Source organism: Narcine bancroftii, chromosome 2 (assembly GCF_036971445.1).
Source record: "Narcine bancroftii isolate sNarBan1 chromosome 2, sNarBan1.hap1, whole genome shotgun sequence".
NCBI lineage: Eukaryota > Metazoa > Chordata > Chondrichthyes > Torpediniformes > Narcinidae > Narcine > Narcine bancroftii.
Window position 1 is genome coordinate 195,929,485 of NC_091470.1, and position 23,417 is coordinate 195,952,901.

General features: G+C 43.2%; 1 protein-coding gene across 4 annotated transcripts in view; it reads right to left on the minus strand.

The window, feature by feature from the left end:
- Window positions 1–23,417, minus strand: part of LOC138754910 (AP-1 complex subunit sigma-1A) — a 58,463-nt gene that overhangs the window by 7,454 nt on the left and 27,592 nt on the right. For 2 of the 4 annotated variants that reach the window (XM_069919905.1, XM_069919906.1), the window contains exons 2-4: window positions 15,135–15,313; window positions 7,880–7,988; window positions 3,311–3,448 (exon numbers count right to left, since the gene is read on the minus strand). In XM_069919905.1, the coding sequence (XP_069776006.1) occupies window positions 3,311–3,448; window positions 7,880–7,988; window positions 15,135–15,313 (426 nt within the window). Of the gene's footprint in view, window positions 1–3,310; window positions 3,449–7,879; window positions 7,989–15,134; window positions 15,314–19,971; window positions 20,150–20,184; window positions 20,285–23,417 lie in introns of those variants that run through there. The other 2 variants (XM_069919907.1, XM_069919908.1) reach the window with 2 other exon arrangements.

Below are 23,417 nucleotides of genomic sequence, written 5' to 3' on the forward strand. Positions count from 1 at the left end.
GCTGGGATTCGAATCCTGCGCTGTCTGTAGGGAGTTTGTACGTTCTCCCCATGTCTGCGTGTGGGTTCCGGTTTCCTCCCACCCTTCAAAACATATTGGGGACTGTAGGTTGATGGGGTGTAAATTGGGTGGCACGGTCTCGTGGGTGAAAGTGGCCTGTTACCATGCTATATGTCTAAACTTTTAAAAAAGTTAAACTACAGCACAGAAGCTGTGGTCCTTCTAGTCTGTGCTGAACCATTATTCTGCCTAGTCCCACTGACCTGCACCCAGTCCATATCCCTCCCATCCATGAACCCACATTCACCACTTCGGATTGATCCACACTCCCACCACTCTCCGTGTGAAGAAGTTCCCCCGAATGTTCCCCGCAAGCTTTTCAACTTTCACCCCTAAATCCCACATCCTCTGATTTGCATCTCACCGACCCTCAGTGGAAAAGGCCGACCTACATTTACTCAATGCAAATAAATAAAGTAAATGAAAGGCAGATCATTTGAAAAGTACAAACTTGGAGCAAGTGAAACAGAGATTTATAGGCTTGCTGCCTGGATTGGAGAGCAGGATAGGCCAAGATGGAGGATGAGTGGGTTCTGCATTCTGTACAGTGGGGGAAAGCATCTAGGTTGCCTTATGATTTTGGGGTCCGTGGTAATTGGTCACTCAAAGTTGATAGATTTGTTTCGAAGTGTATAGTGTGTTGGCCTTCATTAACTGTGGGATCAAGTTCAAGAGCCGTGATGCAATATTGCATTAGGAAAGGTATCAATGAGGTGGAAAGAGTGCAGAGAAGGTTTACTAGGACATTGCCTGGGCTTCAGTAACTGAGTTACAGGGAAGGGTTAAACAGGTTCGGACTTTATTTCCTGGAGCCAAGAAGAATGAGAAGAGATTTTATAGTTATTTAAAATTATGAAAGGGATAGACAGAGTAAATGAAGATGGGGTTTTTCCACTGAGGGTGGGTAAGATAGAAACCAGAGGGCATAGGTTAAGGGTGAAAAGGGAAAAGTTTTGGGGGGAAACATTCGGGGGAACTTCTTCACACAGAGGATGGTGGGGGTGTGGAACAAGCTTCCAGCTGAGGTGGTGAATGCAGGCTCAATTTTAGCATCTAAGAAGAATTTGGACAGGTATATGGATAGGAGAGGTATGGTGAGATATGGACTGGGTGCAGGTCAGTGGGTCTAGGAATAAAAAAATTGTTCGGCACAGACTAGAGGTGGCCTGTTTCTGTGCTGTGCTATGGTCCTAGATTAGACCCCACTGGGAATATTGTGCTCAATTCTGGTCACTTCACTACAAGAAGGAAGTGGATGCTCGAGAGAGGGTGCAAAGAGATTCACAAAGATGTTTCCTGGATTGGAGAGCACGCCTTACGAGGATAGATTAAGTGAACTTGGTCTTTTTGATGAAGGATGAAAGGTGACCTAATAGGGCAGCATGGTTAGCATAGCAGCTAGTGCAACACTGTTACTGCGCCAGCGGTCAAAACCTGCGTTCGAATCCTGCACTGTCTGTAAGGTGCTTGTACATTATCCTGTGTCTGTGTGGGTTTCCTCCAGGTGCTCTGGTTTCCTCCCATCATTCAAAAAAAAACGTACCGGATGTGTAGGTCAATGGGGTGTAATTAGGCAGCACGGCTTGTGGCCGAAATGGCCTGTTACCGTGATGAGAGGCATTGATCATGTGGATGGCTGGAGGCTTTTACCCTGGTGGCTAAAATGGCTAACACGGGGGGCATAGTTTTAAGGTGCTTGGGACTAAGTATAGGAGGGGATGTAAGAGGTAAGTTTTTCACACAGAGAGGGGTGGGGGCATGGAATTTGCTGCTGGCAATGGTGGTGGAGGCAGGGACAATAGGATCTTATAAGAGACTATTCGATAGGTCCACAGAGCTGAGAAAAATGGAGGGCCATGCAGTAGGGAAGTTCTAGACAGTTGTTAAAGAGTGGTTTATTAGGTTGGCACAGCACTGTGGGCTGAAGGGCTCCCGGTTTCTATGTTCTAAATGGAGAAAGATGCTAACTATGGGGTAGGGTAACATTGCACAGACAAAAATTGCTGGAGGAACTCAGTGGAACATGAAAGTCTGCAGATGCTCTGATTGTAGTAAAATCACACCAAAATGCCAGAGGAAGTCGGCCGGTCTTGCAGTGTCCATAGGAGATAAAGATATATTGCTGAGGTTTTGGGCCTGAGCCCTTCTTCAGCCTGGTGCAAGACTGGCCGAGTTCCTCCAGCATTTTGGTGTGCTTATGTTTGGCAGACAGCATCCAAGGGGAGGAATGGTCAGGCTTCAGGCCAGGTGCCTCAATGTGCGTGTATATTAATGAGAGTATTTCGCTCACCCCGCCCCCTCCCCCCCAACTCCATGTTCTGGTTTCTTCCCACACTTAAACATATGAGTTACTGGATTAACTGCCCACTGTAAATTGTCTCCTAGAGTGTGGGTGGGGTTAATGGAGGACTACTGTAAATGGGCGGTTGATGGTCGATGTGGATTGGATGGTCCGAAGGGCCTGTTCCTGACTCTGTATTTCTAACTGCATTTGGAGCTGAGTAATTCAGACTGGGGGATTTTCTTTCGAGGCCTGTAAACCATACAAGGCTGTGAGGGGGCCCTGGTTGGAAACCAAGGCATCTGCCTTCCTCTCTCCAGAGCCCAGACTGTAAAAGGAATGGCAGAAATACAGAGCCATCTGCATGGCTAACGCAAGGGGGCACAGTTTTAAGTTTAATGGGAGCAAGAGGCCAGCTTCTTCACACAGAGAATGCATGGAATGCGCCTGCCGGCAATGGTGGTGGAGGCAGGTACAATGGGATCTTTCCAGAGCTGAGAAAAATGGAGGGACAGGCAGCAGGGAAATTCTAGACAGCTGTTGGAGTAAGTTATTTGACCCTGATATTTTCATGTTAGTTTATATTTTGTCTGCGCGATTAAAGATCAGGACAATGAGCTGTTATCTCTGGAGCTAATCGACCGTAAGTGGAGTTGCTGGACAAGTAGTCTATTGTTAAACTTCATGGAGTGAGTCCTTTTGATGAAAATCGACCAGGTTACAGTTCACGGGGAGAAAGGTGTACAAAATTATGAGGGGTGCAGCTGGGGTAAATGCAAGCTGTTTTTTTCCCCACTGAGGATGAGTGAGAGAGGCAAGTACATGGCAATCACGTGTAGGATTCAGGTGGGACGGGCTCCCAAGAACAACATCTCAGCAGCGCCAAGGACCACACCATTCACGCAGCCTCCATTAGCCAGTCTGGCCCTGATTTCCAATATCCCTGCACCATCCGTCTCCCGCACTCACCTCCTGCATGAGGTCAGCTTGCTCGATGGCCTTCAAGACGTTCTTCTTGGAAGTATCTTGGATCTCGCCCCCCATAATGAACTCATCCAGAATGAAGTAGGCTTTCTCAAAGTTGAAGATAATGTCCAGTTCACACACCTGATGAATGACAGGAGCAAAGAGGTCAGCTACAGAGAAGTGAGTGGAGGTGGGGTGTTGCCTCAGCCAGCAGGAGATCGAATCCCACCATAACATCTATAGCAGTTAATTAAATAACAATGGTCAACGAGGATTTTGCTTCCTGAACTCTTTTGGGTGTATTTTATGGATTTTGGGCTGCTGATCACAAAAATCACCTCAAAAATTTCCTGTCACATTTTGGATTTTAGATAGAACCCATTTTGGGGATTTCCTGTCATATTTTAAGTCGACTTCAAGCAGAAAAAAAAACCATGAAGGGCAACATGTTATTGAAAATTCATTTCCTGCACTCGCCCTTGGACATTTTCCCGGCTGATCTTGGTGCAGTCAGTAACAAACACCGTGAAAAGTTTCACCAGGACATTGTGACCGTGGAAAAGCAGCATCAGGGCAACTGGAATCCATCGATGTCGGCCGACTATTGTTAGACACTGACATGAGAGGCATCAACTGCTGAGTACAGATGACAATCAGCGGCAAAACATTTTTAGGTCCGTTGAACTAAAGTAATGTTTCAGCGTCGTGATGCGATGAAACATGCAAAATTCAATGACCATTAATTTAATGTTTCTCCAACTTCCTACGTGATACAGCAAATCTGAAATTATCTTTATATTCAGCTTGAAGTTGTCCATCATAATCTCCAATTTATTTTCAGGAAGCAAACCTTTTGAAAAAAAATTGCTGTCCAGTGTAATGGACGAGTTAATTAACTAATTTAATATTAGCAACAAAGCCATCAGATTGTTGTAAACATCCATCTCTTTCTGGGATGGATTTCTGTGTACCAGTGACTCCAGACTCTCAGTGGGGCAGCACGGTTAGGGTAGTGGTTAGTGCAAGGCTGTTACAGCGCCAGCGATTGGGACTGATGTTTGAATCCGGCGCTGTCTGCAAGGAGTTTATACGGTTTCTCCATGTTTGCGTGTGTATTCCCCTGGGACACCGGTTTCCTCTCACTGTTCAAAACGTAGGGCAATTGGGTGGGACCAGCTCATGGACCGAAAGGAGCTGTTATCGTGCTGTATGTCTAAATTTAAATTTTTAATTGGCAGCCCATCACAGCCACTTTCTCAAAGTCAGTGTAAAGGGGGAAGACACCTCCTGGCCTTGTTTGTGTTGCTACATCCCATAAATGGTGGAAATATAGAAGTTGCAGGCAGCAAAACATTTGGACCACCACAGTTTTCCCAATCTTTAAAATATTTTTTATTGAGTTTGGTATATAAACTTGCACACAAAATTCAATGAGATATATAATCATTCATCTCACATACATGTAAAGAAAATTAGAAAGAATAGCCAGTTGACTATTCATAGGAAAAACAAAGCAATTAACATATTTTTAATGTATATAATTAAACCCATTTACCAAATTATTTGGGTTAAAAAAAAATTAACAAGTAAAAAGAAAAAAAACTATAAAACTAAAACTAATCTATCAAGGTTACTGTTAGTTATACAAAAGGAAGTTTGGGATCAGATAGCAACCTCCAGGCATCAGACGGCAAACAAACTCCCGGACTCTTCAGTTCTTCATTCTTCCAATCAAGAATGGGCCCCACATCTTTACAAATTGAAATTTTCTATCTTTAATATTGTATCTAATTTTCTCCGAGATTAAGACATTACGTCATGTAACCACTGTGTATGGATAGGTGAAGAATATCCTTCCATTTCAGTAAAATTGCTCGTCTGCCCATCAGCATTATACAACTGAGTGGCAGACAGGGCTATATCTGACCTGTTTTTCCAATCAACTAATCCTTAAGAGCTTCTAAATCAGCAGTTCTCAACTTTTTTTTTCCGACTCACCTACCACCAGAAACCAATCCTTATTAACCACAGAGCAGCTGTGGCATCCATCTCTGTGGTTAATAAGGGCTTACTTCAGGTGGTATGTGAGTGGTTTAAAAAAAAAGGTTCCACTGTCCTAGACCAAACGAGTGCTTCGAAGCAGATCTCATTGCCGTGGACAACCTACAGTCCATGCCAAACTATTTACTCACCCCAGCCCCCTTGAGCTGCACCCAGACTATAGCCTTTCTATCCATGAACCTATCCAACCACAAAATGAACCTGCACCCACCACCAATGCTGGCGGTTCTTCCTACACTCTCACTCTCTTCTGAGTGACGAGGTCCCCTCTAATATTCCCCATAAACATCTCATCTTTCTGCCCTCTAGACCTCATCTCACCCAACCTCAGTGGGAAAAGCCTGTTTGCAATTATGTGCCGGTGTATAAGACAGTTCCTGGACATTAAAAATCTCACCCTAAAACCAGGGGCCGTCTAATACACCAAGTATAAAATCCAAACCTTAACTGTGAAGTCTCAGCGCTCCTCTGAGAGGTCTGACCGACCAGTCCGATTGCCGTCGGCTCCATTCAGGCTTTAAACAGCCTGTAAATGCAGCTGACGATGGTTTATTTTAAAATATGCTCATACAATTTAAACCTTTACTGGGTAATTTTCCTTTAAAATTGGAATTAGTATATTAAACGTGCCTAGCAGCATTGCTCCACTGGTCAGCAGTAAGTGCCAGACTTGGGGTAGTGTTATGCACCAAGACAAAGAGTTACTTAAACAAAAGTGGCTTTTAATTATCTTTGAACATGAAAACAGAATCATCTTTAACTTATTACTATCAACTTACTTAACATACTTAACCCCCCTCTAATTCAAAGTGCACGTGTGTGTAATGTGTATATAAGTGTAGAAAAGTTCTTTGGTTCACAGTCCAATCTCACTGGTTGCAGACAATTCTTGTACTGTGCACAGAAGTTAGCATCAATAAAGTTAAAGCCCTAAATGAAAAAAAAAAAAAAAAAAAAAAAAAAAAAAAAAAAAAAAAAAAAAAAAAAAAAAGTTCAGGCTTTGGTGATTAACAGGCACATGGTTACCACTCAGGAGGGTTCTTGTTGGTTTTCAGAGAAAGATTCCTTTTCCAAGATATCCGCACCTGATTCCTTTTTAATCAGTCTTGCTGATGAAACTTGCCCCCTTCAGGGTTCTCCAGATGATCCTCTTTCTTTCAGACAGCCACTCTTCTCCTTTGACCATGCAGTCTTCCAAAGTTTGCCAGCTTGTCCCTCTGGAACCAAAGTTTCTGTCTCTCCTCCCTCTCTAGCTGCTTTCAGGTGGCCAGAATACCCCAACGTAAAGCCACCTAAAATACCCGAATGCGGCTAATGGGAGGCCACCTGAAAGCGAAGAACCCTAACTCAAGGAGTACTTACCCAACTTCATCGGATAGGTGTATTCTCCACTTCTGAGGGCTCCCCCATGGCACCTGAAAACGGGCGGGACTATGGCCACAGTCAACAGGAGACAGCGTTGGCTCCGCGGTGCCTCTCCCCACTGGGGACCTTTCAGATGCCAGAACAGCGCCACGACCTGAATGTCGTTTCGCACACACCTGCAGCTGGCTCCGGAGTCATATTCTCCCAGCTATTCCACCTGAAAGCGGCTTCTGAGAGCAAAGCTGTTCTGCCTCTGCCTGCAAAGATCACATGCTCTTCCAGACAAGCTACTGCCGTATGTTGCTACTTTGTTGCCTTTTGCAGAATAGCACTCTGCAAAAGTCCTGCAAAAATTCTGTGTTTTAAAATGTGTGAAATCTGCTCTAATAATCATCCCAAACCATCTCTAAATACTCTGTCACAGTAATCTTATTCAGCAAGTACAGCTCAAAACCAAAATATTAGGCAAAACTTCAAGGTAATCTTCAGAAACAGAATCGCTTGTCATGAACAAGTCACAAAATCTGTTATTTTGCGGGCAGCGTCATAGAGCAAACATTCATATAAACCACTTTTACATTTTTTAAAAACTGCACGAAAAGCGAGGCATCTTTCGTTCATTGTTCTTTCAGGAATCTGATCACAGAGGGGAAGAAGCTGACCATGTGCCGCTGAGTGTTCGTCTTTAGGCTCCTGTACCTTTTCCCCGATAGTAGCAGAGTGAAGAGGGCCTGGTCTGGGTGGTTGGGGGGGGTCTTTGAGGATAGAGGCTGCTTTATTAAGACACCGCCTCTTGTAGATATCCTTGATGGAGTGGAGGGTGCCCATGATGTCGCAGACCGAGGTATCAACCCTCTGGAGTTTATTCTTGTCCTGAGAGTTGGCGCCTCAGTACCTGACAGTGATGCAAAGGGCCAGAATGCTCTCTACGGTTCACCAATCAAAGTTTTCGAGAGTCTTCGGTGATGTACCGAATCTCCTCAACCACCTCACAATGTATAACTGCTGGCGAGCCTTTATACAGAGTCATCTTATATGCTCATATATACAATTTTGAACACCTTCCTCCCCCAAACTATAACCTAGTCCCTCTACACCAAAAGGACCTACTCCATGCAGTTAAAGAATAGACAGAGGATTACTTACACTGCCAAAATATTTGTCCAGCAACTCCACGTAACGGTGGATGAGTTCCAGAGTCAACAGTTCATTGTCTTGATCTTCAATCGCACAGCAAAAATATAGACTGGCATACCTGCCATGAAAACGTTAGCGAAATAATTCATGAAGCATTTATAACGCATATACTTCTCCTTCCCTTCACCCCTCTATTTTACATACAGACTTCAAATTCTTGTAGATATGAATGCAGGCTTTTCTGCACAAATATAAAAAGTGTGTACATACACATTGAGAAAAATAATGCCCCTCTCTCTCACTTTATTTCTCTTCCCACTGAAACTCTGTAATTATACTCTTGTCCTTTTACTTTCTGTGGCTGTAAGTAGGTTAGTGTTGACCTGTTAAAGCAGACGCCTTCTCATTGTACAAGGTGTAAAGTAACACATAAACTTAATATGCTGATGTCTACACACATCTACACTCACAACTTCAATCACACCCACACCCTCGCGAACACACACCTCCAAAGACGCACACATGCCCAAACACTTGTGCACTCACACACACGCAAACACACCCACCCACCCAGGCCCACTCACACACTTTAAGCCAACTGGTATACTTTCCTCCATTTCTGGCAAATACTTCTTGCTGCCAGTTGGTGAATCGCACAAGTTGTTCACGCTGCCCCGTCACAGCGAGGTACAGGGCATGCTGCTCAAAAGCAGGACCAGGAACTTGTTAATAGTGAACGGAACTAATTCTAAATCATCAGACACATCAAGAAAAAAAAACAATCAAGTCGTCCTGAAATACGTTATAATAAACTTTGCTGGCAATTTTTTCTTCAGCAACTGAAATCTCTAAATGACCAAAATAAAGGTTGCACAAAATAAAACAGATGACAATTTCTCTATTCATTCTCTTCACTCATGCACCAAGACTGACTGTCTCCCTGCAGGGAATCTGACAGACTTCAGTGCTCCTTGAAACAGAGAAACATGCAAGAGGAATGCATTCAGCCCTTCAGGCATCCTCAACACCCCACTCTTGCTCTCTCCATGATCCTTGATCCCTTCCGCCAGTAGGATCCACCTCCCTTTTGATGAACCAGCTTCTACAACTTCCTGTGGTGGGAGTTCCACAAGTTCACAGCTGTCTGAGTGAAGAAAATCTACGGGGTGCGCTGCCGTCAGAGAGCAGCAACAATTATCAAAGACCCATGCCACCCAGCACACATTCTGTTCTCGCTGCTGCCATCAAGGGAAGAGGTCTGGGGCCACAAGACTCGCATCACCAGCTGCTCCCCCTCCACCATCAGACCCCTCAACAACAAACTCAATCAGGGACTCATTTACATATGTAAATATATTAAAATAACTATATTACAGTGCCTTTCGAATCCTAGGTGCTCTCTACAAAGAGTTTGTACATTCTCCTCATGACCTGTGTGGGTTTCCTCCCACCCTCTAGAACGTACGGGGGGTTGGCACCATGGTTCTGATTGGTTAAAACAATGTAAATTTCAATTTTCTACAGGAATTGTGGGTTTCATTGATTGAGGATTCCTCAGCTTGGATGGAACTCCTCGGATTTTCCTAACGAGATCTCTTCTCCTTCAACAGAGGGGCCGGATAGGGGGTCTCACCGGAAAGATGGTACCTTTGGACGGCGCAGTGCTGCTCAAGTGGGTCAGGGCGGTGTGTGTATTGGAGAGTCAGGTCCAAAGCCGGAGGAGGAGGAACGAGATCAGAAAGGGAAGCAGAAACAGAGACAGGGAGTGATGAGCAAAGGGTTCTGCGCTGTGAATAGAACAGCAGAGGTCAGAAATAGTCAGCTGGGCTCGAGAAAGCTCTGCCAAACTGCAATTTAAGGTGAAGAGCAAACAAAAATTATGTAGAAATCAATGAGTGGAGCAATTAGGAGATGATTCCCATCTCTGTCGAGCATCACCATTTCCCTTCAATTCCCCAGCTGGGGCTGAACAGTGCGGAGGAAGGGATCGCTGTTTGAACGCTAATTGCTGGAAAAGATGTAGTAAGAATTTCCGAGCTGATGTACAACTAAGGAAAACCTCTCACCTCCCCCCTCTCTGACTGTTCCAGTGCAAGGTTGTACACAACTGGGAGAGGGACACAGAATCAGTAAGGGGCCTTTCAGCCCCTCTAGGACATGGTGTCCTGGATCTTAACTTTACCCAACTAGCTACCTGTTTAATACCTTTTGAAGCCCATCCACTCGTTTTGCGATTATCAAAGGTTCTTTTTAGATTCACAATTTGTTTTATTGTTACACTAAAAATGTAACATACATGATATAGGCAGTAAATCTGTGGAATTTGTTGCCACGGGTGGTTGTGGAGGCCATCATTGGGTGTATTTAAGGCAGAGAGTGATAGGATCTTGATTAGCCAGGGTATCAAGGTTATGGGGAGAAGGCCGGGCAGTGGGGATGAGTGGAGAAATGGACCAGCTCATGGGGCAGACTCAATGGGCTGAACATCCTATTTTTGCTCCTATATCTTATGGTCTTTGTATGGCGCATGGCAAAAAGTCACCGTGAGCATTGCTCAGCGCCCCTAATAGGAGAAAGAGAAGCAAAGGAGAGTCCCTTCAGAGACACAGTGTCTGTGGATTCCCCTCCAGCGTTCCCACAGCCTCTGCAGCTGTACAGACTCCGTCGGAAACCCGAGCTCCAGATCCAAACCTCCGACGCAATCAGAAGCCTTCAGCGCCCGAGGTCCTTCTTGCCCTCAAGCACCCTCTCGAATTCTGGTTCAGATGTGATATTCACATCAGCCCCTTCAAAGCCGACTGGGTAGAGAAGTGGCCATGGGTACAATGACCTGGGTTTAATCCTTGTGTGGGCATGTAAGTGTAGTTTGCATGTTTCCACACCCAACCAGGAGTGCTCCAGTTTCCTCTAATTAGTGTAATGCTGTTACAGTGCTAGTGACTCTAGCTCAAATCTGCTGCTGTAAGAGGTTCGTATGATCTCCCTTTGTTCCCTCCCACATTCCAAAGGCATGCGGCGTTAGTTGTTCACGTGGGAGTGATTGGGCAATGCAGTTCTGTGGGCCAGAAGAGCCTGTGACCATGCTGGATCTCTCAATTAAAATCCCAAGACATAAGGGCTGGTGGGCTAATTACCCATTGAAAATTATTACCCGGGTGTATGGGCAATGGGCGAGGAGAAGGATCTGGGAGGAGGGGGTGGGGAGTTAATGGAAATGCTTGGGGAGAATGGGTGACACGGAAACTAATGGGGAATGGAGTTGATGGGATTGGGATGAGAAGCAGCGTCGATTGAATCTGTCTATAAAAATCAAGACACAGGAGCAGAAATAGGCTATTCAGCCCATCAAGGCTGCCCTGCCAATCATGCACTGATCCATTTTACCCCCCAGCCTGGCCTTCTCCCCATAACTTTTGATGCCCTGTCTAATCAATCTCTGCCTTAAATACGCCCAATAACCCGGCCTCCACAACCACCTGTGGCCACAAATTCCACAGATTCACCATCTGAAATTCCTCCGCATCTCTGTTCTAAGCGGACACCCTTCAATCCTGACGTTGTGCCCTCTTGTCCTTGATGCTCCCACTGTGGGGGAAACAATCTTCTAGCATCTACTCTGTCCATGTCTTTCAACATTTGAAATGTTTCAATGAAATCTCCCCCTCATTCTCCTAAATTCTAATGAGAACAGGCCAAGAGACGTCAAACGCTCGTTCCTCACATGACAACACTTTCATTTCCAGAATCATCCTTGTGAACCTCCTCTGAATCCTCTCCAATCAGCTCCTTTCATAAGAAAATATACATATGTATAAATTGTATTTCCTATATGTCTCAAGTTTTGTGCTGAATTTCCCAACCCCCCCCCCCCATGAAATATTGTAATGGTTTCCTACCTCACACCCAAAGCCTTCTATTACTCTTTCATCTATCTGCCTGTCTAAGAGTTTTTTAAATGCCCCTAATGTTCCAGCCTCCACAACCACCCCCAGCAATGCATTCCAGGCATCCACTACTCTGTGTAAAAAATAGTTACCCCTGACTTCTCCTTTCTTCAACTTGTATAGATGACCTCTAGTATTTACAGGAAGAAAACAGAGCAAGGGTGGCATTATTTTACTAATGAGACGTCTGTTTGATACTCGATAACAAATCTTTTCTTAAATCTGAGTGGCTTGTGTTTTCAAGGTCACAAAGCAACTGCTTGGTGGGAGGGGATGGGCAGAGAATGTGCGATCGGGATGGGATGGGCCCTTTAATACAATGGCTGCTTGCCCGTGGCACTGGTAAGAGTAAACAAAGAAAGGGAGGTTGGTTCGTGCGAGAGGCCGAGTTGCGATCACAACCCTCCGCGGTTTCTTGGGGTTTTGGGAAAACCAATTCCCATCCCAAGCAGTGATGCGTTTGGACTGGATCTGTGTTGGAGGTTTGGATCTGGAGTCAGGCTTGGACTGAGGCTGCGGGAGCACTGGAGGCAAATCCACGGAGTCTGAAGGAACACTCTTTTGCTGTTTTCGCCCTTACTTTAAGGGGTGCCAGGCAACACTAATGGTGACTCTTTAGGGCAGGCAGAAGGCAATTTCATTCAATATCACATCTGTTTTATTACATGACAATAAAAGAATCTTGAAACTTCTGACAATGCATTATAAAAACTAGCAAGAAATAAAGTCACCGAAGGACTGATTTGGAGGCATTTAAGGAAAAGCTGAATAATTTGAACTGAATTGAATTATTGCCACCTGTGTCAAGCTACTGAGAAAGCTATTTTTTTGCGTGAAATCCAGGTGTGAGAGATGATAAAAACTGACATTGCAATATGAACATGAAGAAATGAAGAAAATAAAATTGATACATAAGTAAATGAATGAAGCCAGTACAAACAACATGAGACATGGATATTAGAAGGCAGGAAGCTGACACTGTCTGAGTAAGATAAGAATCTCCTACAGCAGCAAGTTCACTGAATGAAGGAGAGAAGGACAGACAATTGAGAATAGTAGAGTTAGTCTGAACGTGATAAGGGTCGCCAAGCCCCAGATAGAATTAGCAAGGCTTGCATAAATAATTAGAAGACCTTAGACAGTATTAGCAAGTTATACATATATAATTAGTAAGCCATACACAGATTTTTCAAGTATGCATATTTAACTAGTAAACCCTAGACAAGATTAACGAACCCTGCAGATGAAGGGACTGTAGCCCTGAGAGTCGGGAAGGTGTGAATGGGGACAAGGGCTAGGATGTGAATAAGGACAATGGGAATAATGGCATAAGAAGACACCGACAGGATATCCCCTGGTCCTCCAAACCCATCCAGGGGGCAGAAGAATGTAAGGGGGAGGGTATTCTGATACTGAAATTTACCGTATAAAAGTTGGGTGAGCCCCAGTGTATGCGTGTATTCCCAGGGTAAGGGGAAGCACCCAACTTTGCATTGTTGTTGTAATAAATGTTCTTTGTTCTCAATATTTGTCTCGAGCAATTTCTTTAAAGGTACGTCTATTTCTAACACAGGCAAGTTATTAGCCCATCCAGCAGATGGGCAAAAATGAAACCAAAGTGCAGAGAGTAGTGTTACGGTAAGCCAGAGAGTGCAGGGTCACAAGTGTAGGGTATAGAGAAAAGTGTACGGACATCATCCTTTACCAGCAAGAGGTCCATTTAACAGCAGAACAGAACAGAATTAAACTAGAAATGGATAGGTGAAAGTACAGGTAGATGCCTGAATAAAATGATGGGAGGTGGCGGGGGTGGGGGGGTGGGTGGGAGGAGCACAGGCTAATGGGGAAGAGTAAATTGGTGAATACAGGTTTGGAGGTGATAGGGGGAGAGGGCAGCTCTCTGTTAGGACAAGGAAGGGGGTGGGCAGCTGGAGGGAAAGAGACAGTGGGATAGGGAAAGATTCAGAGGAGGGAGTTGAAGATAATTCTAATGCTATTTGGCTTGCAAGTGCCAAGGTGAAATGTGAGGTGTTGTTCCTCACATTTAACTCTTGCATAGCCAAACCAAGGCCACCTGCAAATCTGGGCCCTCTCCAAGCAGACGGCATTAACATCTCCAATTTGCGTCAACCCCCTTCCCTGAGTCTCTTTTCCTATCCCTCTGTCTCTTTTCCTCCAGCTTCTCATCCCATCAGAGAGCTATACTCTGCCCTCTTTCCCATCACCTCAGCCATTTTCTCTTCAACCCTCCCTCCTGACCTCTTACCTGTTTGCCTGTGCTCCTCCCCTGCCCCTTCCGCCCTCCTCCCCCCTCACTTTTTTATTCAAGCTTGTGCTGTTTTGTTCTTACACCTGAAACACTGGCTGCCCTTTACTTCCCATGGACATTGTGTAACCTGCTTAGTTTCTCCAGCACGTTTGCGAATTGCAGTTGACCCCAGCATTTGCAGTCGACCAATTTTTCAGTTCAAATTTGGGGGGGGTAACTACTTTTGACTGCGTTGAGAACCTGCGATCTTCAAGACATCGGGAGCTTGGATGGCCGAAACTGGGTGGTAAGTCCGCGTTCGGGTTGTCGGGAGCTTGGAAGGGCGGACGGCCTGGGCGTTGGGAGCTCCAGGGACTAGGAAACTACGGCCAGGGCATTGGGAGATCTGGTGTTCATTCGGCTGGGTGGCAGAAACTCAGATGGGCGGGTGGCTGGGGGTTGGGGGGGGGGGGGAGGAGTCGATTTCTACATGTGTCATATGGAAAACATGCGAGTTTTTGACCAAAGAAATAGGGGAGGGTCGACTATTACACGGGACAAATTATTACACGAGTATCTAAGGTATTTATATTGAGATGGAGAGGTGTGAAAGAATAAGTTTAATGAATATGCTTAACAAAGGGTTAATGAATTAGGTGAGAAAATACATAACTTGCCTGATAACATGGTTGGAATGTAATTGTCTTCTGACAGAATCTTCCCAACACCACAAAGAATGCAGTAAAAGTAAATAAACCATGCCATTCCCCATCTGTCTGCAGACGTCATAAGGGAACATGCGTAAAAACAAGAATTGCCAGCTGTATAAAAGTGGGGTGGATACTCTGTATGCTTTGAGTTGGGGCTCAGGGTAGAGGACGTTATTGAACTCTTTCTTTGTACCCCTCACTCCCGCTAGTGTTATCAAGGCTGAATAAAGAAACTGGTTCTGCTGTGTTTGTTTTATTAAACACAGAGGTTGAGGATTAATAGAGTGGTGTGGGGTATAAACAGAGGCAGGGCCAAGCAATTTGCTTCCAAGCTGTGCAATGTTTCGTACAATGGAACGCACCTCTTATAAACAATCTTCAAGTCCTTCCACTCCAGGAAACTACACATCTTGGGTTTGCGGCCAAGCACAATCTGCATCAGTTCTCGCCCGAGCTTCTTCTTCTCCTTCTCCGACATGGCGATGTACCATTTCTGCAGCCTCAGCTTGCCTTGCCGGCTGAACAGCAGCATGAAACGCATCTGCGGAGTGGGGGTGGAGAGGGAGAAAGAGTGAGCTAGCTGTGGACATGCTTTACCAAGAGTGGGTTAATACTCTCTCCTCGTGACCCAGAGCTAGCATCTGGCTGAATCACAAACTACAATGCAAAACAAAAAGACCTGTTAAACGGACATCTTTGTACAAAAGTGACAGATAGGCAGCATTTACGAGTCACATTGATTGATACGTGATAGAAAGAAGATCACCGCCTCTACTTCCTCAGGAGTTTGCGGAGGTTCTGTACGACATCAAAAACCTTGGAAAACTCTTACAGATGTGTAATGGAAAGTGTGCTGATCAGGATGCATCACGGCCTGGTATGAAGACATCATTACCTCCGAGCGTAAAGTCCTGCATAAGTTAGTGGGCACAGCCCAGGACATCACAGGCAAAACCTTCCCCACCGTCAAGAACATCTACAGGGAACGCTGCCGTCGGAGAGCAGCAGCGATCACCAAGGATCCACCCCACCCAGCACCTGCTCTGTTCTCGCTGCTGCTGTCAGGAAAGAGCTGTAGGTGCCACAGGACTTGCACCCCCAGGTTCAGGAACAGAGGCTCCCCCTCCACCATCAGACTCCTCAACCTCAAACTCAATCAGGGATTTGTTTAAGGACTTTTATTTTACACATTATTTATTAATGAATATATATTTTTCTTTATTGCACAGTTTACATTTCAGATTTATTGTCAGAATACATACATGACATCACATACAACCCTGAGATTTTTTTTCTGCGGGCCTGACAGAATTACTACTTATAGGTAGTGAGATAAAAAAACTCTACATAAACAAGTAAAACAGATGAAGAAATTTAAACTTCAACATAGAGTTTGGAAAGATATGATTCAGTGTAAGCAAGAGATATTCCATTTAATTTGGGTATTATGTTTGATGTAGAGGTTGTTATATGTGGATTGTGGAGGAACATGTGTCAACATTGGCCAGATGCCCAGCTCAGAACAGTATAAAACATCGATGCACACCACATTTCTTTCTCTTTGTCTCGTGGTCCAAGTGCCAGACATGGCTCCACACCAGGTCACTATTGTGGACATTGCTGGAGGAATCGTGGGCAAGGTGTGCACTACCCTTACTGAGCCATAGTACTGTGATAGATCAGTGCTTGCAGAGAGCCGCACCTCCATTGCTACAGAGAATCGGGAGTGTGTTTGAAAGTCCCTTTCTGTGAAGTGTGTATATATGTAGGAGCATGCAGAAGATAGGTGGCCACTGGTAGCGGAGTCCAACTTTGGTCTGATGTGAATGTCTAAATAGTTATTTAGTAGTAGAGTAATTATGTATCGTTTGATGTCTTCCCATTTGTCTCCTGTGTGTTCAATAAAGTTAACTTTGATTGTAACACTTGTGTCCAGATTTTTCTCTCTATGAACTCATCGAAATACAACAGACGTCCTGTACTGCACAGTTCTATGTCTTATATTGGATAAGCAATACATTTTAATACCTCTAGGATTAGCCAATGACAAGCTTCCAATGCAAAAAACTGTCTATTCCCTGGGAGTTTAATTAGGGAAATATGGTTGATTAGGGTTCACTAGTTAAGCGTGAGGTTCACATAACTAGTGATCTATTGTGGATGCACAACATCATCTCACTTGTCAGGAAGGCACATCAGTGACTGCATTTCCTGAGAAGATTGAAGCGGAGGAGGCCACCATCACGTCACTACAGGAGCTCTATCGAGACCGTCCTGGCCGGCTGCATCACAGTCCATTACGGTTGCTGCAGAGAAATGGATCAGAGATCGATCCACAGGATCACAAGAGTGGCATACCCACCACATCGACGTGATCTACCGGGATTGTTGTCTGAAGAGGGCATGCAAAATCATTGAGGACCCCTACCATCCCACACACAGCATCTTTCAGCTGCTCAGGAAAGAGATACAGGAGTATCAGAGCCAGCACAGTATCAGAGCCAGCACCTCTAGGCAGAGGAAAAGCTTCTTCCCACGGGCAGTGAGAATGCTGAATGACCAAAGGAACTGCTCACACTGACCATCTGAGACTCTCATATTCATGAAACAAAATATACAAATTTATTTGTATATATGAATACCTGTCCTGCATATGTATTGATAGGAAGGTGCAACAGCGACTTCACCTTCCTGAAAAGACTGAGATGGGCAAGGCTACCGGCCACCATCATATCACCCTTCTGCAGATGTGTTACATCTGGTTATGTGTCAGAGTGTTTTACACCAAGAACCAGAGAATGCTGTTTCGTCAGCTTGTACTTGTGCAATCAGATGGCAATAAAATTGACTTGGATTTCTCACTAGGCCTATCCTTCAGCGTTAGAGTGTTTACAAAACACCAGCTAGGCTGCGTGAAGTATTGTGTGTAATTTCAGTCACCCCAACAGAGGTAGAACTTGATTGCACTGCAGAGTGTGTATAGGAAATTCATCAGGAGGTTTGATAGACACATGGATGTAAGGAAAATGGAGGGTTCTGCACGTGAGGTAGGGAAAGATAAGACTGTGGTGGAGTAGGTTTGCAGAGGTCAGCACATTGTGGGCTGAAGGGCCTGTACTCTGCTATAATGTTCGATGTTCTGAGTTCTAAATCTTCTCTGCAGCCTCTCCAGCTTGCATCTGAACTCTCTCCCTGCAAATACCAGAGGATGGCTCTTTAAGGTGAGTGGAAGGAAGTTCAGGGGAGATTCTAGAGGCAAAGTTTTTTTTCTTGTGGTGGGTACCTGAAATGCATTGTCGGGACATTGGAGGAGGATGGTTCTATAGGGACATTCAAGTGGCTCTTAGACAGCCACATGCTAGGGAAGGTTAAGATTGGTATTGAGCAGGTTTACATAGGTTGTCACAATATTGTAGACTGTGCTTCTATGTTCTAAGAAAGCTTTTCCCTCTTTCCACCTCTCCTTCCATCTGATTTGTATCTTGAACTTGCTGCCAGAGGTCTTGGTGGAATCAGATACAATGTCTATGCATAGGAGGCACTCAGGCAGCCATTCGAATTGGCTCCATCCTCAACATCCATTGGAGCGCTTTCATCCCTAACGTCGAAGTACTCGAGATGGCAGAGGTCGACAGCATCGAGTCCACGCTGCTGAAGATCCAGCTGCGCTGGATGGGTCACGTCTCCAGAATGGAGGACCATCGCCTTCCCAAGATCGTGTTATATGGCGAGCTCTCCACTGGCCACCGTGACAGAGGTGCACCAAAGAAAAGGTACAAGGACTGCCTAAAGAAATCTCTTGGTGCCTGCCACATTGACCACCGCCAGTGGGCTGATAACGCCTCAAACCGTGCATCTTGGCGCCTCAGTTTGGCGGGCAGCAACCTCCTTTGAAGAAGACCGCAGAGCCCACCTCACTGACAAAAAGCAAAGGAGGAAAAACCCAACACCCAACCCCAACCAACCAATTTTCCCCTGCAGCCGCTGCAACCGTGTCTGCCTGTCCCGCATCGGACTTGTCAGCCACAAACGAGCCTGCAGCTGACGTGGACTTTTACCCCCTCCATAAATCTTCGTCCGCGAAGCCAAGCCAAAGATTGCAGCACCAGTGACCTGGATTCAAATCTGGCGCTGTCTGTAAGGAGTTTGTTCATTTTCCTTGTGTCTACGCAGGTTTCTTCCAGGTGCTCCGGTTTCCTCCCACCCTTCAAAACATACAGGGGTTGTAGGTGATTGGGTCCATTTGGGTGTCACAGGCTCGAGGGCTGGAAGGGCCTGTTACTGTGCTGTATATCTAAATTTGAAGTTGTAGGCAAATGCAGATTAGTGTCCGACAAGGTCAGCATGGACTGTGGGTCAGTTTCTGAGTTATGTATGACCGCGATCATTCTTGTCCATGGTATACAACATGCTGTCCCTTCCCCACCAATGTTTGATGAGGGAGCTTGGTGATTTTGACAAGAATAACACAGAGTATCAAAGGTTATGGGGAATGGGGCTGAGTGGATTAGGTCAATGATGGAATGGTGGGGTAGACTCAATGGGCCGAATAGCCAGCTTCTGCTCCTATATAAAATACAAAAATCTTCAGACACCATGACTGACACAATGCTAGAGAAACTCAGCAGGTCAAATTGTACTTTACATAACATAATACATAACCAACGTTTCGGGCTTATGCTCTTCATCAAGGTAAGCGCTCACTGAAGGATTCAAGCTGAAACGTCAGTTCTGTATCTTTATCTTTGCTAAAGGACACTGTTTGACCTACTGAGTTTCTCCAGCCTTGTGTTTTTACTTCAGCTCCTCTATCTTGTGAACAGTGGTTCCAAACCTTTTTCTCACATCCCACTTTAAGTAATCTCGATGCCATCGGTGCTCTGTGGTTAGTGAGGGGTTGCTTAAGGTGGGATATGGGTGGAAAGAAAAAGGTTGAGAACCGGTGTTAGATATTACAATCTCAGAAGGCCCTTAACAGAGCCAATCTCTTCCCCTTCCCACCAGCTCCCACCCCCCCCTTCCCTCTCCATTCAGGCAGCTGTCCCCTCCCCTCATCACCTCAGCTTTTTTCTCGTGTGTTCCACCTCCCCACCCATATCCGCCTCTTACCTGTGGGCCTTCCCCTGTCCTTCCCCCCACGTTTGTGCTTTTTGTTCGTACCTTGATGAAGGGCTCAGGCCCAAAACATTGGTTACGTACCTTTACCTCTGCTACATAAAGAATGTTCTGTGACTTGCTGAAGTTTTGTTTGAACTACAATCACAGCATCTGCAGATTTTCTTGTTTAACTCGAGTCCATTTGCAAGACTGATTATGGGAGAATTACTAACTTGCGGTGCAATTATTTACCAGTTTGGGTAAACTTTTATAATTTGTGCTGGGAATAGGTAATCAGAAAAAAAAAGTCGTTACCGTTCAAGATGTGCAGAATCGGGGTTGATTTTGTTATCTGAAGCTAATATGTAACTTGGGCTGGTTATAACCAGCTACAGATGAAAAACAACACTTGGCCTAAACTCACAGCAGAGAAGGTCATGTAACAGGAAATGTCACAACAGATGAGGCCATTTATCCCACTGAGTCTGTGCAAGATACAATGTTTCATTTCTCCCCAGCCCTACACGTTACACTGGATAACAAAGAATTTGCTTCCTGAATACTCTGGGTGCATTTTCTGGATTTTATGGAAAAGACAAAGTGTCTTTTAAATACAGGTATATGTAGGTAAAGTGTTTTGAGAAACCATTTGTAAACCGAAAATTTGTAAAACGAATTCCCATTGACGAAGGCAATTCTTATAAAAAATACGTCATAATTTCTTCGTAAAAGTTAGATCATTTATATAAACTCAATTATTTACTTTTATTTAATAAAATTAAAGAGAATTTAAATAGATGGAAAGATTTACCTATAACATTAATAGGTACGGTTAATTGTTGATGAATGTTTTTCCTAGAATTCAGTACCTTTCAATCTATTCCTTGTAAGGTTTCTTTAAAAACTTTTAAGAATTTAAACTCTATAATCAGAAAGTTCTTGTGGAGAGGTAAAATGGCAAGGGTTTCTTTACAAAAAATAACTTGGAAGTATGAACAGGGAGGTTTGCAGCTTCCAAATTTTCAAAATTATAATAAAGCAGCACAATTGAGGTTTGTTAATTGAAAGTTTGATTTGGATAATTTGTTAACAAGGGCCAATATCGAGTTATCTAGTATTAGTGAGAAGAGTATGACACAATTTATAAATGGAATAACAAGTTGTTAATCATTAATAATAATTCACCTGTTTTGAGGCATTTAATTGAATTATGGAATAAAATTTCACAAAAACACCTCTATGTCAAGATAAACCTTTTTCTTTTAATAATCAGTTTTTGAAAATATGGAATCAGAAAGGAATTAAAAGAGTACAAGATTGTTATGAGGCTAGTTATTTCATTTATTTTCAGAGGGTGAAAGAAAAATATGAAATTCCAAACAATCCTATCTTTTGTTAAGGTATTGCTATTGGATAATTTTGGGCATACTTTGAGATTATCAAGTTTTGAAACTTTATTTACAGAAGGTGGTTAAAATAAATTTATTTTTGAAATGTATAAACTATTACAAAGTAAAATGCATAAATTAAATGTTCATAAATCAAGACTGAAATGGGAAGAGGATTTGGGAATTACAATCGACCACGATGACTGGAGATCTATTTGTAAGGATAGTATGTCTAAGATTATTAATGTTCAATATAGGGTTAGTTCATTATAATTTTTTGCATCAATTGCACTTAACTCCTCAGATATTAAAGAAATATAATTTAAGTTCTTCAGATTTGTGTTTTAATTTTTTAAACTTTATTTATTTGTTCAAAAAACAAACAATATGACATATACAGCAATTAAACATGAACATGAACATTTTTTTTATATTTTTTATTTATTTCCTTTTTTTGAACTTTTTTTTAATATTAGATTTGTGTTTTAGATGTTTTAAAGAAGTCGGCTTTTTTTTAAATTTGACTTGGTTATGTGATCAGGTTAAACTTTTTTGGAGACGACAAGGAATTTTTAGAAAAAGTTTTAAAGATTCAATTACCAATGGATCCAACATTGTTTTTATTAGGTAATATTAAAAGGTTGAGTTTGATTTTGAGGTTGACTAAGTATAAAATTGCATTTTTAAGGTTGGCAGTGGCAGTATCAAGGAAATATAGAGCACCCTTTCCACTGCCATGGTTCACGATAACATACGGAACCTCCGCAAACTCCTGAGGAAATAGAGGCACTGACGTGCAAAGATGGCATTTGTATTTAACAAGATGTTTAGTGTAATAAAACGCCTGGAGAGGATGGACTTCTATAAAACGTTTAAAGAGTTATTAATTCCTCCTCTCCTGGAAGTAATGAACCAGATAGAAGAAACACAAAACTTGCCAGATTCATGTAAAACAGCAATAATTACAGTAATACCAAAGATGGGGAAAGATCCACTAACAAGTATCTCTACTTAATTCAGATTATAAGATAATAGCAAAACTATTAGCAAACAGATTGGCCGACTGTGTACCAAAAATAGTAAAACTAGATCAAACTGGATTTATTAAGAAAAGACGAACAACGGACAATGTCTGTAAGTTCATTAATTTAATCCATGCAGTACAAGGAAATAAGATACCAACAGTGGCTGTTGCTTTAGATGCAGAGAAAGCCTTCGACAGGGTACCTACCAGAAAAATATATTAATTGGATTAAAGCATTATATAAGGGACCATTGGCAAAGGTGACAATAAATGGATATGTATTGAACCAATTTAAATTAAGTAGGTCAACTAGGCAGGGATGTCCACTATCTCCCTCACTATTCGTTTTAGCAATAGAACCACCGGCAGAACTGATAAGAACAGAAAATAAAATAAAAGGGATAAAAATAAAGGAGAAGGAATATAAAATCAGTTTACTTGCAGATGACATCACTTAACAGAACCAGAAATATCAATAAAAGAACTACATAAGAAATTGAAGGAATATGGAGAAATATCGGGGTCAACACAAATAAAAGTGAAGCGATGCCAATGAATAATGCGGATTACACAAAGTTTAAAAAAGAATCACCATTTAAATGGCAAACACAAGCAATCCAATACCTTGGTATTAGATTAGATAATAATTTAGAACTCCTATACAAATTAAATTATCAGCCATTAATGAAGAAATTACAGGATGACTTAGAACATTGGAAAAAATTGCCACTAACATTGATAGGGAGGGTAAATTGCATTAAAATGAATGTCTTCCCAAGGATACAATACCTATTTCAATCGTTACCAATTCCCTTAACAGAGAAGTTCTTCAATGAACTAAAGAGAATAATAAGGAAATTCTTATGGAAAGGGGGGGAACCGAGGATAGTGCTAGATAAATTAACAAAATAGTACAAACAAGGTGGTTTGCAGCTACCAAGCTTTAAAAATTATTATAGAGCAGCACAATTAAGGTATCTATCAGATTTTTATCAAACAAGGGAAAAACCAGATTGGACCAAGACAAAGCTAGATAAAATAGGGGAGAAGGTACCAGAACATATACTTTATAAGTGGGATAAAAAACTGGTGCAATATACTGCACCATTTACTCAACATATGGAAGAAGATTCACA